At 34.6% G+C, this 16,322-nt stretch overlaps 2 protein-coding genes across 10 annotated transcripts in view; both read left to right on the forward strand.

Annotated features, from left to right (window-relative positions):
• pros (prospero) overlaps positions 1 to 16,322 on the forward strand; it is a 294,879-nt gene that overhangs the window by 141,121 nt on the left and 137,436 nt on the right. The window lies entirely within an intron of this gene.
• LOC137236467 (sodium/potassium-transporting ATPase subunit beta-1-like) lies at positions 6,628 to 13,199 on the forward strand. The gene is made up of 2 exons (XM_067759111.1): positions 6,628 to 6,656; positions 12,179 to 13,199. The coding sequence occupies exons 1-2, from the start codon at positions 6,628 to 6,630 to the stop codon at positions 13,197 to 13,199; spliced, it is 1,050 nt and encodes a 349-aa protein (XP_067615212.1).

A 16,322-nucleotide genomic window follows, 5' to 3' on the forward strand; every position in this document is an offset into this window, starting at 1 on the left:
TTTGTACTCAACAATTTTCATCTTTCAACGTTTGTGTAGAAAAATTGCTACGATTTTGGGTTTCTTTATTCGGGAATGGAAAGACTCACATCGAATAAAATTTTGCTAGTTTTCTTTATATTGAGAAGAAGCTGCAACCATACATATGTAGGTGGCACTTGAATTAGTTTGCATTTAACTTTAATAGAACAATCCCCTAGATTTCTTACCTTAACCCCTGCGTAAACTAAGGAAGAAAAGTCTTTTGTAACAGTTAATTTTTACACATGTTCCACGTTACGTTCTAAAAACATCGGATACTGAATCATATCAATACAATATCTTCTGTCCCCAGAACACCATCTACATAATGAGGCGAGAGTACTCCCCATTAGAGAGAGAAATGAAATGATAACCAAACAGTTTCTGTTGAACATCCCAACAGACATCTGATTGATGAGGCTATACCGCTCAGGGGCTTAAGGGGTCAGCTCTGTAAGCATTATGAGGAAATACGACACCTGAGAACACAGCCGTATGAAGCAAAAAAGCACAAGCAGGTCCTCAGAGATATCCACCGGCAATCGTCGGACCTCTACGCCGGGAATTGACGGGCGAATCGAGTACTTAAAGAAAAATACCCAGAACTAGCAGAGGGGGAACATACTCTCCCTAGGGAAACGCGCGTCACTCTAGCTTAACTTCGATCTGGGTACTGTATCCAGAATCAACCCCGACATAGAAAATGTATGTCCAAATTACAAAGTGTCCACACATGACACGAGCCATTCTTTCTGTGGAACCAACGCCTCTAACACCCCTCTCATTATAGTCCAACCCTGTTGAAACAGCAGGTTTCCATGGACTCCCGTTAGAGGACATTGATGACAATTTGTGATTGGTCGCACCTATTGGATGGGGCAAAGCACTGTAAAATGTACAATCTTCAAAACATAAATGCCCATTTCACAAGATTCAGGATGGTCCAAAATAAATATCTTCCCTAAAAACTATAAAAAAAAAGGGGTCATTTTCACCATCTTTTTTTGTTAACTTAGAATTTAATTGTGAGTTAGCAATTCTTCAGATAGCTCCATTTGGCGTTGTCGTTTCCACCAATACAGGATGACCAGCCCCCAGTTAAATCTGTAATTGTGAATTTTTCGTAGAAGAAATCCCTAAAATCTATTGTGAATACACGAAAACCAATAAAACAGCTAACTTTTATTTACACATTGCCTTAGACTTAACAAACAGTCGATGCTTGAACTGTCATAGAGAGAATGAGAATTTCGATAACAAGTAACACCAATTCCACGATAAGAATCCAATCACTGTGCAGGAAACGCACGATTGCCTACATCTGATGTGTTTACTCTTAAAACTGCGCAAATTTGTTTCGTCTTCACAACCAAATGTTTACCATATTTTCGAAACCAACTGCATAATTCCTAATTATGGCCTTAAAACTCAACCCATATTTATAAATAAAAAAAATTGTTTTGACTGGGTTGTGTCCGGAAAACGGAAGCAATGAAAATGTTGGGAGCTAATATGCTCAGAGGCCTTGTTTGATTAATTAATACATCTTTTAACGAGGGGTATGCCCAGTAGAGCTCTTGATAATCACCTTTTCCAGGTTGCTTGGTAAAATATTCGATTATCACTAACCGATATAATAGTTTGTTTTCGGTCAGTGACAGATTCAAATCGTTTTTTCTTTGTAAATTTAAATGAGTTATGGTTTTCGTAAAAACATTGTCAAGTTATTGTAAGCCATTTGCATTTTTTGCACTTTGCTTCTTTTGCATTCTCGGAACTTAAGAAGAAGTTTCATATCCAGCTACGTTTCCGGAAACTCTTTTGCAGAAAATTTTTTTAACTTTTACAAAAACAAATTAAATCCCAGATATTTTTTAATTTTATTTGTTAAGGATAAAAATTTTAATTTATGAAACCATCAATATTCAAATAATGATAGCTAGTCGATTTTCGACCAATGCTAAAGCCGCTACTCGACTAATCGATTAGCCAAATAATCTATTGTAGACAAGAGCCATAATGTCCAGACATTTGAAGACAGTTAAAAAAAAGTTAATTTATATCTGGTGCTCCAAAAAACGAAGAATATATATGTACTTAAATCGAAATTAAATAATCGTAAAATGAAAAATGGTAAAACGAAGTAAGCCTCCGATACAATTATCAGCACTTCAGCAGAGGAAAAGTACAGCGATTTGTGCGATAAGAAAAGTGGCACGACCAGACTAGAATTAGAAATAATCTTCAGAGTACGGTGAGAGACTGTCGGACATTTTCTGTGTAATGCATGGCTCGTTGTAAGTAGATTAGGGTAGGTTAATGTTCTTGACTTAATTAACAACTTGAGTTTTAACTTCCCCAATAGTCTGGAAATGATCCTAAAGTCTTTCCGAAATTATTCCTGAAATAACATCGAAGTGGTCCGAAAACTGTTCAAAATTGTTACGAAATAGTCTTGAAATAATTCCGAAAATATTTCCGAAATTATCCTGATGTGATCCTGATGTTATCTTGAAATGACAGGTAAAATAACTCCCGAAATGTATGTAAGTTGTCCCGAAATTATAACTAAAATAATCCCAAAGTGATCCTGAAATTGTTCCAAACTGATTCCGAAATAATCTCGAAGGAATTCCGAACATAATACCGAATCGATTTTAAAAGGGTCCTAAAACGATCTGGAAACTGTTCCAAATAGGTCTCGAAATAGTTTTAAAATAATTCGGAAAATATTTCAGAAATTATCTCGAAGTTACCGAATATTGTACTCGAATAGTTTTGAAATGATGCTTAAAATAATATAGAAGTGTTCCTGAAGCCATCACGAAATGTTCACGAAACAGTTCTCAAGTATTCACAAAACGGTCCAAGTAAATACGATACAATCTACCCCTTTCAAAATTTGATTGAAATCCTTCAATCTGTAATGTATGTACAAGGGCAGCTTTATATTAGTTGATAAGCATGAGTTAGAACTAAGCGACTCAAAAGTTGGAAGGTTATATTACGAAAGTTATCAAAAAGATTTTGACTTATGCTAATAGTGTACAATATCGCTTTGTTACTTTTGTATTTGCTAAGTGCATAGTAAGCATCGATTGCTTTGTTAGACACTTTTTAAGCCCGCGCCCCCAATCGAACAATGATGCATTAATCTCTTTCAAATTGCGATGCAGCAACACTTGTAATAATTACAATTGTTTACTACTAAACTTACATTATACATAAGTACAGGGCAGCATGCGTAGGGGTAAATAAGTCAACGAAAAGTGCATAATGCTGAAAATAAATTAAAATCAGACTTTCTGAACGAAATAGTGACGAAGTGGCTGATGTCATGTGGCGCATGGCTTGAATATGGTGAACGTCTAAAAATAAATAATGATTCAAGCTTCTAACAAAAGTTGCTGGAGATGTGCGCCTACATCAACTAAGTTTTTGGTAGCACATTTCGAAGCATGGGCGTATCAAAAATTCCAAAAAAAGGAGGAGAAAAAATTCGTGAAACTTAATAACGCTCTGTTTGATCTGCACTTATTTGGGAACTTCCTTCTATATTGCTACAAAACGCGTTTCTTCAATTTGAAGACAATTCGATTTTACCAAAAAGCATAAAAGAAGCATTATTTAGAGAGAAGACCTCATTTTCTTTTTTTTTTTTTTGGGTATCAAGGACAGCAGCATATTTTCCACACACTTAGAGAATATGATAAAGAGTCATTATTATTCAGTCTATGTGAAGTCCTCACGGACCACCCAGGTCAACCTAAACAATCAAAAAACATGTGAGAATTTCGTTAGGACCTTGTACTTGCGAAGACAGAAAATGCGGTGCCATCTTATCCGCTTGATAAAAATCCTCATCAGCGAGCCAAAATCAAAGAACATGCGCGTCCTCAACCAGTATCATACCACCTATGCAGTAAAGAAATAGAAGTTGTAGACAGAATTGTCCTACCGTTTATACTGTTTTACAAAACCCCTCCTTTTGGTTTCATTCGCACTTAATCTTTCTGCCTCCCAATTTAACATCTCCCCCTCCTCTTTTCATTGCCATTCTCACTGCTTGAGGTACAAGCCATAGATGAATGGATTTGCAACTCTTTGTTTCGAGAGAGCGCTGTCAAAATGCACATTTTTTATAACTTTTATCAATGATGCCACTCCAAACAAAAATTAATAGATCTGAAAATGGGGATTTTTGACATACATTTCGGCGATTATAGTTTCAATCATTTAATAAAATGATAGTCGTAAAATATTTATTTCCTTAAAGTTATTTTACAATAATACGACTAGTTAGAGTTAAATATAAACAAATCTAAGTAAAACTATCATATCAATTAAATTAATTAGTCAAATATTGTAACGCATTTAACTCGCAGTGAAAACCATATATTCTTTTGAAATTTCAGTAAATCGGACCTATGATATAAAAGTTAACATTATTTAATGGATAGGGCTTATCCTACATGTCTGGCGTTCCAGGCTCTGTGATCAAAATGGACTGGTTGCATAGGGAGTTCATATTTACAAAACCTGTTTTTAGTGATAACTTTTGAATGGGAAATAATATTTACCCTCCGCCTTCGAACTAATAATACTTACACTAAAACAAGTATTTTTATCCTTTTTCCCATAATTTTTGAACGCTATTCTACAGTTGTAGGTCAAACTAAAGTTTACCAAAATTTTTGGCACGTTTTTCGTATTGGCTGGCACATTTTTTGTTCTGGTACCCGCTTTAGCTGGCGCGAGGGATTTATCTGTGATTGTTGCCAGCAACAACTAGAAGATAAATCCCTCGTGAGAGCGAAAATATGAGAGCATAAACAAAAGATTCGTATCAATCTAATCTATGGTACAAGCGAAAACTGATTTACTGCTTGATTGCTGTTTCTCAGTAGGGTTGATCACATTGAACACGGCGTCTACAGAACACAACCACAATAAAGCAAAGCTTGACGACAACCGTAGCCGAGCATTGGTGCTTGATTACTTTGAAAGCAGCAGCCACCAATATAAATTACAGCAAACAGTAGTGAAAAATTGAGAAAAAATATTAATTGTTTTTAAAAAACCCCCAAAAGGATGATTTTAGCTTTTCTTATCTGTTATTTACTTCTATTTTAGTTTTTATTGACAAAATGAAAAGGACGCCACTCACTGTCGCTACCCAAAAATAGAATTAGGTTTAATCTGGCTACAACAGCTTTCGTGATTGATTGTCGTGCTGCACTGTCGCGCCGAAAATAACGACGCTCATAAGAACATAAGTAAAAATAATATGACAGATGTGGCGGCTACACCGCCGTCGTGAATGTAGTCAGCCCTAGTCGCTTCGCTCAAACGGCATTTAGGTGAACGCAGAATAAATTTCCAGCGCTCTACGAAGCTCTTCAAGGCATCGCTGCTCTAGATTTACACGAGAGGAAGCTTTTTTTCAAACTCAGTGCAAAATGTTTGCTAAACCTCAGTTGGGGTTAGCGCACTCTTTTGATTCCAACCCTGCTCCCATCCCTATCTACGACCATTTATATATGAAGGTTACCAAAAAAACTTTTCACAGCTCGCAACACACACATGCCATTCTATAATGCGCTCTTATTAACTAGCAAAGATTAGGAAAAATCCGACAAAATAAAAAAAATATTAATTCCTCAAATAAGTCACTAAAAGTGATGAGAAAATATGCATAATAAGCGAAATTGTTAGCAACAAAATTTTCGCTCTACTGGCAATGTGTTAAGGGTGTAAGATTAGAGCCGGGTTGCGGCGCATGTAATAGATATAGAGATTGCGAAAATCATTGTATTGCTGAAAAATAAGTGCAGCGTGTCTGTAAATCTTTCTAATTGAAAAGCTTTTGGCAGCGCAACCAAACAAATTGCATCTAGCAAAATAATGCAAAGAATGCGGTAAGTGCAGCAAACAATGCACTCAAACTCATAATGCGCCTAGTCATACCCACATAAGTATAAGGATAAATGGTATGGGTGAGTTGCATATGAGTCGTGCATGTGATATCATATATGCAACCAACTGCTATAATAGAAAGTTGGCTTTGCAAACTTTTATACGACCAATAGTCAATTTTTTCTTTTTTTCTAATTTTTTTTCTTCTTGCATTGCCTGGCCAATTTCAATTGAAACCAAAGTCGTTGCAGCTTACTATGATTTTGAATTTTAAATTTTTTTTTTTTTTACTGCACATATGATGCACTCCCAACCGCACATTTTACAAGGATAATAAATATCTACTTTAATGCTTATATATGTTTTATCGTATCGTTGTTTGTTTGTTTTGTTTGAAACAAGCAGGACGTCGCGCGGCCAAGAGGTTGCGGTTGCGTGGATCACGAACGACTTTTTGTCGATTAACTTAAAAGTATGCACATTGTTGTTTTTTTTTTTGTTATTCTTTTGAATTTTTTTTGTTACCAACGCAACACCAACAGCAACAGAAATGCAAGGAAATGAAAATGAAAATCCAGAATTGCATTCAATGCATTGCAATGCAAACAAATCGGCAACGAAAAGTTCATTATTTGCAATTCCGTAAGCTCGTCTCTAGTGCTACACAACGAATGGTCGAGTATTGGTGGCATGGAGGTGCATCATCATTGCACACAAAGGTGAGTAGGTGGATGCACTTGGTGGTTGGTTGATTAAGTAATAGCGATATAGTAACTTACGAATGGACATTTTGACGAAGCGGTCGAGTTGATGGGTACAAAAAAAAAGCGGTGTTGGTATGAGTGCATGCTAATATTGCATTTCCGTTGCATTTTGGGTTTGTTGGACTCTCTAGACCTTCATAAAGTTAAAGTTGGTTTTGTCTGCCATCGTCCACCCATTCAGTTCAAAGTCTATGCGCCAACGTAGCGCAAGTCTTCTCGTTTTCTATTGTATTGCAGTCGCGTGGCGTTCGAATGTTTGTTTGTGTGTGCGTTATACCAAATTGCAATATGCAGTTGGGGTATTTACACTCCAAATGCACCACACATATGTATGTCTGTATATAAATTTAGGTATATATGTATCTACATTTGTAGTTGTTTGTTTTAAACAGCAACTGCAACCCAAAATACAACCTTATCAAGCCATTCAGCTTTGTTTGGTCGAGCTTTCTTGCATTTGCTCACTCACACCGCACCACGATTTTTTGTGAAATTTGGCATGAGATTAGTTTGAGCACGGCTGTGGAATGGCCTAACCCAACCTAGGTTGAACTGACCGGTACTCAAGAACCTCACATATGTACGTTGAATGCATCCATAATATTGGTTTTTTGAGGTTATTTCATCAAATATATAGCAAATGAATAACAAACAATTAACATCGTCTAAATTCGGATGAAACCCAATATTGATATTTATGTATGTAGAACTAAAAATTGCACTTAAGATGGCACCATCTTTTGGCCCCAAAACAAATTTAACAAGGGATGATCGACAATAATTCCAATATATGTACATAAATTTTTCAAGCACCCAGCAAGCAAATTCAAGCTGCGGGGTCATCTAATATTTACGTAGCTAGTGAGGTGGATATCAAAGCGATAAGCTCCGTCACCGTGAGGTCGACTGTCATTAATTACTAATTGGGTTCTAGGGCATAACCATGGCAACTGTTAAGCTGGTTTTTTGGGTGCTTGCGAATTGAATATTCCAACATGATTTTGGATCCCGCTAAACACTTGTTCTATGCTTCCGAACAGGTGGTCAGCTTAGCAAGCGTTGGGTTGATATCACCTCATGTTGGGAGTCGAATGTTCTATGGCCTGTTGTTGACTTCAAGCGCTCGTGGGAGCTATCAGAGGTTTTCTTTAGTTAATCTATCTGAAGTTATTAGGGTGCTAGCAGGACAATTAAATCCTGCACAGACCAAGTTTTCTTAGTTATATAGCGGACGACTAGGTGGAGTCATTTAGTCAGTTTAGCTGTTCAGTCTTTGCAAGAAAGAGCCGTAAATATCTCATTTGGAACGTAATCGGCTCTCCAGAGTAAGTACAAAGTAAAACAAACATCGCCGATCGATGTCTGCTTTATTCCCAACTTTATCGTTGCCACACAGCGGTCCGCTGAGTAACTGACCACCAGTATCACAGTTGGGAAACGTGGTAACACAACGGACCAAAAAGATGTTCGACAGTTTTATAACACAACGTTTTACTTCGAAGCTGCCACCCAACCTAACCTAACTGAAGCACCCCTAATAAAGCTATCAGAGGACGAAGAGATGGTCATTCATAACTTGTCTAACGATGTCTAGGACTATAGAAAATATGACTCAAATTTCGAGACGCACAGTTTTTACATTTTCTTACGGAGGTAAGAAAGTTGTATCTGTCGATTCTACTTAATGAATGTGCCTCATAGCATTCATCTAGGCAAAACAAGTGGTTTGACGTAGAATAATTGGGAAGTATGTAGTTGGATGAATGCGCCACCAACTGGCAATCACCAAGCGTTTTCAAAACCAAAAAAAATATTTCCGAAAGTATGCTCGAAAATTTTCCGTACATGTGTTCTGAACCTATCCTAACCGTTTACTTTTAGGTCAAGTGTTTCACTAACTGTATCCGAACCCCACATAAACTTTTGGTAATCACAAGTAATTTGACCCACAATGCAATGGCTGAAAGCAACATATCATCGATGAACTCATAAAATGTGTTCACATATTTACTTATGTAAAAGAAATGCACTCACTCATACATACATGAAATGTATTTGCGAACTTGTTTACAAACCGATGCAGGTCTATTGCAACCTTTGCGCTCACAAATAAAATTAACATTTCAAAACAAGCGCAAATAAGCCAATGCAAACTGACTTTTGACTGCAATTTTGGTAAATTACAAAATCGTCTGGTATTAAATGTGAGCAGCACTCTTACCTCTTACCAGATTTGAAATTAATTTGTTGCTTTGTTTGGAGGTAGTAGCAATAAAGTGAATGAATGCGTTCGACTCATGGTCATTAAACACTTAATTAAAAAATGAGTTGAAAGTCATTCATCCCCACGCGCCAAACATCCATGTATAGAGAAGAATGAATATGAGTGAAAAGCCCACATATGTTCTCAATTTTTGCATATATGCACTGCATGCATATTATGCAGGTAAATACGAATGGGGCATTCCATGGCAGCTCTTACTACACCTATACTTGCAAGCACTGCTTTCGCAGAAATTTTAATAGCCTTTGTAAACTTTGCAAGCTGTTTTTATATTTTTTTTACTAACCAATCCAAAACATAAGTTTTAGAAAATATCGAAATTTGCGTTACTAAAAAAAGTAACCTATGTAGAAATTGTATTGTTTGTTTTTTTTTTCCTTTAATTTCGAAGTCAAAACATAGATTTTAATATTATTTGTAAAAAATGTCAAAAAAAACTTGAGCATGCACAAATATTATTTACAAAAAACACAACAAAAAATTTGTTATCAATTCACAATTTGAAAAAGTAAGTAATAAGGATAGTGTATTTAAAAAAAATGTAATTAATTGGATACATTTCCTGAAATAAATATGCAAAAAAAACTTGAAATATGAATTTTTTAAATTTTCTCCTTTTTATATCTTTTTTTGTTGTTAATAACTTGGTGATAAAATTAACTAACTTGTGTTATTAAAAAAAAGCTATTGTATGAATTTTCAAAATAATTAAATCAAAAAATTTATTAAAATTTATTCAATGTATGTTTGAGATCTAGGCCAATATATACATATGTTTATTAAAATACAGCAAATGTGTTTAAACAATGTATATTTATTTGTCGAATGGTTTGTCTTGCCAATATGTCGACTTCAATCTGAAGTCATCTTCAGGAACTTATGACTGCACCTGGTGGTGCAAATCGAGTCGAAAGTCGAAATATTGGCAAGACAAACCATTCGACAAATAAATATACATTGTTTAAACACATTTGCTGTATTTTAATAAACATATGTATATATTGGCCTAGAGCTCAAACCTTCTTTGAATATATTAACTAAAAGGCCGGAATACAAGAAATAAATTTATTATAATTACAAAAAAAAAAAATGTATTAAATGTATTAAAAAAAAAATTGGATGATTTTTCAAAAATAACTACCAAAAAAAATTAAAACAGACTTTTTTAAATAAACAAATGTAAGTTACAAAAAATAAGAGTTTTGAATAAATTTTCTGAAACGATTAAACAAAAAAAAATAAATAACTGCAATTTTAAGAGAAATTTTAATTGTATAGTTAAAAAAGAGAAAGCTCGGCCTTAGATCTCTTCGGAGGTTATCGCGCTTTACATTTATTTTTTTTTTAGTTAAAAAATGTTTGTTTGAATGTCTGTTCTAAAATAATTATACAAAAATATTAATTCGTGCATTTTTCTTTCAGATAATTCATCGAAACCCTTTTTCTTAAATAGAGAAATTCTAATATTATTATTTTATATTATATTAAGAATTAACTTTTCTGCACAAATATTTGAAAAATCCATCCAAAATAATTTTTTCTTACACAAATCTAATTGTTTTTTTTGATATTAAAATTAATTTTTTTCAGTTAAGTGAGTGCCCCGCTGCATGCTTTGTAAATTTTCTCTAGGTATTGTTTTTTTTTTTTTGTTTGTTGCTATTCCTTTTATACACCATTTTAGTACTATATGTTTTCAAGGCGAATTTGCTTATTCTTGATTATTTTTCATACAGCGCCTTGTACTTTAATATGTCAGTTAATCGAAATCAATTAAAATTTTCTTTTGACTTGACATTCTTCTGGACGGCGAATTGGTTGAATTCGATTTGCCACCACCTGGTATGGATTCGCCTTGATATGTTTTTTAAGGCAAATTTTGTGGAATATTTACAGGCGCGCTTAAACAGTTTACTAACATTGGATTTTGTTAACTACACAATTATAATTTTTTTGAAGTTTGAAAAAGTTTTAACAACTTTTAAATTACATAATTTCATTTGTTTGCTATGGAATTGTAATACATATGTATGAATGCATTTTCTCAAATAATTTTACAAAACAAAAATTAATTATAATTTTCAGGTATATTTGTTTCAGAAAAATTTTCCTTAGAAGTATTTTTAAATTTAATTATTTAAATTTTTTTGTTTAATGTTTTTAATACACAATCATATTTTCTTTTTTTTTTTTTTGCATTAGAATGATTTTTTTATTGACCTAGTTAAAAAAAAAAAATGCTTTATATTGTGGAAATCTAATTTTTTGGGGGTTAGGTGAATTTTTGTTTTTTTTTTTTTTTTTGTTAAATTATTTATTTTTGAAATTTAAATTAATTTAATGTACAATTATTTCATAAAACTCATTAAACATTTTTTTTTTTTAAATGGCAGAATTAAATTTTTTTGGATTTATAATTAATTTTGCTTATAGTTTTAATTTAATCCCAATTTGCATATCATTACAACGCGCTCAATCAAACTGATTCTCACGGCCTCTTCGTGCGCTGGTTTTATGGTCTACTGTGCGATAGCCTCCACACCTGATGGACACTTCAAGTCACTGCTTCATTATCATATCACAACCACTTCAATTAATATTTCTCTTAAATTACTTACAACGTATTAAAATCAAACTGGCTTTAATGCCTTCTTCGAACACCGCTTTTATAGCTCAACTAACCACAGTCCAACTACTAAGTTGTCTCTACGAATCTCTGGATCATTCGATAACACATTCTATAAACCTCGTATTTTGTGTTAGTAATAAATCTTCATGTCATATTTGATGTGGCTAAAATAGACTATGTAATCAGTTTAGATGTAATGTTCTTCCTCGACAAATCACGGTACCTAATCCGCTATATGGTGTAGAATCATAGATCGAGAGTAGAATTGTACTAAAAATTGGAACTTAGCAACACTCCAAGGCACATACTTTAAATCATGGCGGAACGATACAAGGTGGCAGCATGGAACAGCTGATTATAAACTTTTTTTATTTGATTTGATGCATCAACTTCCGGCGCAGTACCATTTTGACATTTGTCCATCGAATTTACAAAAACAAAGTACATGGGATTTTTATTTATGTTTGTAGGTATGTCACCATGCTGCCACCTTGTATCGCTCCGCTATGCTTTAAATTGTTCGACGTAAACTGTCGCTTCTGAGATAACAATTTTTCTATTCAGTGCCAAACTAAACAATCAAGAATTGTGTCACATATATAATGAAAATAAAAATATGTTTGAGAAATCTGGAAAATATGTGGTCATAAAGCAGTTTCGACGAGAAAATTACGAAAACCAACAGCAGATCGCGAGCTCTTCACAAAGAGTTCCAGAGTTAAATGGTCCTGATGATGTCGGAAGAAAGCAAACCAAATCAAAACAAATAAAAAAACACAGCATAGCACGGAATGCTTCGCCGCCTAGAAGTGAAGCCGAAATCAAACGAAGATTAACGAAGAAGAAATGTGTATATTGGCTCACCGTAACACTCTATTACATATTCTTTTACATAGCCATCGGTTTGTTATTTTACCTTTGTTTAACGATGTTTCTATTGAAACTGCCAAAAAAATCTCCACGCGTCTTAAAGCAACAACCGAGCTTAATATATTATCCTCACATTGAAAACTATTATAATAATCGTATCACCTGGCGAGGAGGAAGTTTGAAGGATAACAAGAAACTAATGGAGAATATAAAAAACTTCTTGAAAAAATTTGGCAAGCATAAAGATCATGGCGAGTGTAGAGAAATTGATTCTTATGGCTATGAAAATCGCATGCCTTGCGTGTTTCTAAAAGTCAATCGTATTGCGGGTTTCAAGTTTATTCCAATCCAACAAGCTAAAGATATAGATTGGAGAGAGCATAAATTGAAGGATATCGTTGCTGATTTGCCACTGCACATGCGTAGTGATCGTTTGTGGATTTCATGTAAAGCGAATAGTACCCGGTTGCATATTGAATATTTTCCTGACAGTCGATCTATATCTGTGGCAGGACTTAATAGTGATACAAAAACATTTGACGAATATATAAATCAGAGCAACTTTGAGCCTTTTATAGCAATACAATTGAACGATACGCGAATTGGTGAGCCACTCAATGTTAACTGTAAAATGTTTGCTAAAAATATTGCGATAAAATACTCTGATGATCATTATTACGGTGGTGTTAGTTTTGATATGTTGATGATAACGTAATAAGTCATGAAAACTATTTATTTGTATGTTGATTTAAGTATAATTAAAAAAATTCTCTCATTCTACAAGTATCCTTGATCTATCTCAAATCGGTCTTTAAATTGCTCAACATACTCAGTGAATAAGTTTGTGAAACTGAAGAGTGAAAAATCACATTTACATGCATATTTATTTTTATATTCTTGTGAGAATACTTCGTGAGCACCACTGCATTATATATCAGAGCTTTTCAAAATTAAAACATTGTTTGTAAGAGTATTGTGATCGTAGTTGTAGCATTTTAGTCGATGATCAACGTGCAATGACGCAAGGCGAATGCACGCATTGTTACTCTGCTTGTTTAGCGACGACTAACACATATAATAAATGAGTTGACGAATTTGAATAAGTGTGCAATGCAATGACGACTCCTGTTATTAATCAATCATACCTTTAAGATTAGTATTAATTAATTGTCACAAAATATCTAGCTAGTGAGGCATAATAAGAAGTAAAGTGGAGCCTTAAGAACTGTTTATACTGATACAGTTTGTGATGTATTTAACTTACATGAAATGTTGACTCAATAATTGAATTCAAAGAGTTAACTCATAGGCTCACACTAATCAACTTTATTAAAAAGGAGATAAAACTGCTTATATTATTGATTCGACTACACTGAAAGAAACGGTGCTAGTAAAATCAACAAATCTGTTTTAAGCAGGCATGCTTAACCAACGAACCGATATCATTTCGTTACGATAATTAACGTTAATAAACGAAACATAGTCATTTCGTTTCGTTTATTAACGTTAAGAGCGTCAAATTAACGAAATGATTGTGTTTCGTTTTCTGCCATATCAAAACGAAATCAAATCGTTTATGTTGATTATTAATTTCAAACTATGCTGGCAAAGCTGATAGATGCCGGAGTCATTAAAGGTGAAAGCATTAGGCAAGCTGATTACAACTTTTCTCATGAATTTTGACAGTACGAACATTTCTCACAGTATTTTTGACATTACCACCAACGAATTACACAAACAAATTACATGGAGTTAGTGTGTATATGTCCGCTCGCTGTTACCACCTTACGGCTTCACCATGGCTATAGCATTGCCAGCACAATTCAAACATAAAGCATCACGTTTTTGTTAACGTTTTTAACGTTAACGAAGACTTTTCGTTTCGGTTAAAAACGAGATACAATTTATCTTGCTAATTTCTTTATCGATAATATTTCGAAGTGTTTCAACGGAAACGGTGGAAATTTTTTGATAAACGATTAGCTTAACATTAAGGTGCATCCCTGCTTTTAAGTTAACAAAATTCTGTAAAATTGACAGATTCCTAATCAATCTAACTGATGTTTTTGTTAACACAACTTATCTTACTTGTCATTTCAACAGCGATCAACAGTCAATACATGACCAAATTTCAAAGAGAATTTTACGCTCACTGCGCTCTCTACTTTGTACTTATGTATGCTGTGCACTATATGTATGCACATATTTATGTATGTATATGGCGGCCGTGCTGTGATGGTAGAATGATCCGCCTACCACACCGAAGACCATGGGTTCACACCCCCGGACAAAGCAACATAAAAATTTTAGAAATAAGGTTTTTCAATTAGAAGAAAATTTTCCTGAGCGGGGTTGCCCCTCGGCACTGTTCGGTAAGCACTCCGAGTGTATTTCTGCCATGAAAAGATATCAGTGAAAACTCATCTGCCTTGCAAATGCCGCAACATAGGTACTTTCGTACAAAGCTGTCGCAACAACTTGTTTTTGTTCATTTGACTACTAAAACGGTCAATTACGAATCAACGATTTGTGCGCAGTTGATTCAACATCTTGTTGCGATGGATAAAAATTGACAGAAATTTCAGTTGAATTGACCCGTATTTCGGTTGATTTTTCCAGCCTTTTTTTTCAGTGTATTTATTGCTTATAAATTAAAAGGTATTCAATCTAAATTATGAATAGTATACACAGGGCCACCGTGGTGTGATGGTAGCGTGCTCTGCCTACCACACCGTATGCCCTGGTTTCACACCCCGGGCAAAGCAACACTAAAATTTTAGAAATAAGGATTTTCAATTAAAAGAACATTTTTCTAAGCGGGCTCGCCCCTCGGCAGTGTTTGGCAAGCGCTCCGAGTGTATTTCTGTCATGAAAAGCTCTCAGTGAAAACTCATGTGCCTTGCAGATGCCGTTCGGAGTCGGTATAAAACAAGTAGGTCCCGTCCGGCAAATTCGCAAATTGAAAGAGAAGCTCGGCCTAAAATCTCTTCGGAGGTTATCGCGCCTTACATACATATACACAGAATTTCCTGGCAATAAAGTTGATTCATAAGTTAAATCAAAAGTCGACTACTCACCAACTTTGGTGGTTGCATCCAATTGTTGTACGCCCTTTTAAACTAAACCATTTTGTGAATCAACGAGTAATTCACATTCTTTGCATGCTTACAGTATATAGGATAGTAGCTGGAGCTGTAAAACTTACTATCTGCATCGAAAATGTCAAGGTTTGTTTTATTCAAGATTTTAAATAAAATTTCTCAAAAAAAAGTCAAAGGAAACTTACTGTTTCAATAGGATTTTGATTCAGTTGTCATGATATTTTTCATGTAGGCTTGAAAGTTTTTATAGTATTCCAAGTTAGTGATGCTCATCTTTCAGTGAATTCTTGTATAGATCAGCGAGATCGCTGTGATTCGCTAAGAGCAACAGGTCACGCTCATTGAAAATGGCGTATGCTGCTAAAGGAATTTTATTGGAGCTCATCGAGTGTAATGTGGAGGTTTTGTTTGTACTACTTTACTTAAACGCACTGCGTGGGTTATAGCGATGGTGGTCGGTTACCAGTGAAGCTGATGTTGTTGGAAGCGGGCGATAGTGAGACACGTTGTTAATGGCGATATAGTCTCTTGTTCAGTCGGTACATCCAATCATGGAAATGGCATATGCCCAACAAAAAGGGGTTCTATCATTACTTGGTGGCAAAACACGCAAATGACTTCGTCATGGGATTAGTTGGTAATTGATCGCTTAGGCCAAAGTTTTGTCGAACACATCTTATGTTGACTCCGTTCGCTGTATTAATTCTGCCTGAAAAATTTAAAGATAACTCCTTTTT

This window comes from Eurosta solidaginis, chromosome 1 (assembly GCF_040869045.1).
Source record: "Eurosta solidaginis isolate ZX-2024a chromosome 1, ASM4086904v1, whole genome shotgun sequence".
NCBI classification, from domain to species: domain Eukaryota; kingdom Metazoa; phylum Arthropoda; class Insecta; order Diptera; family Tephritidae; genus Eurosta; species Eurosta solidaginis.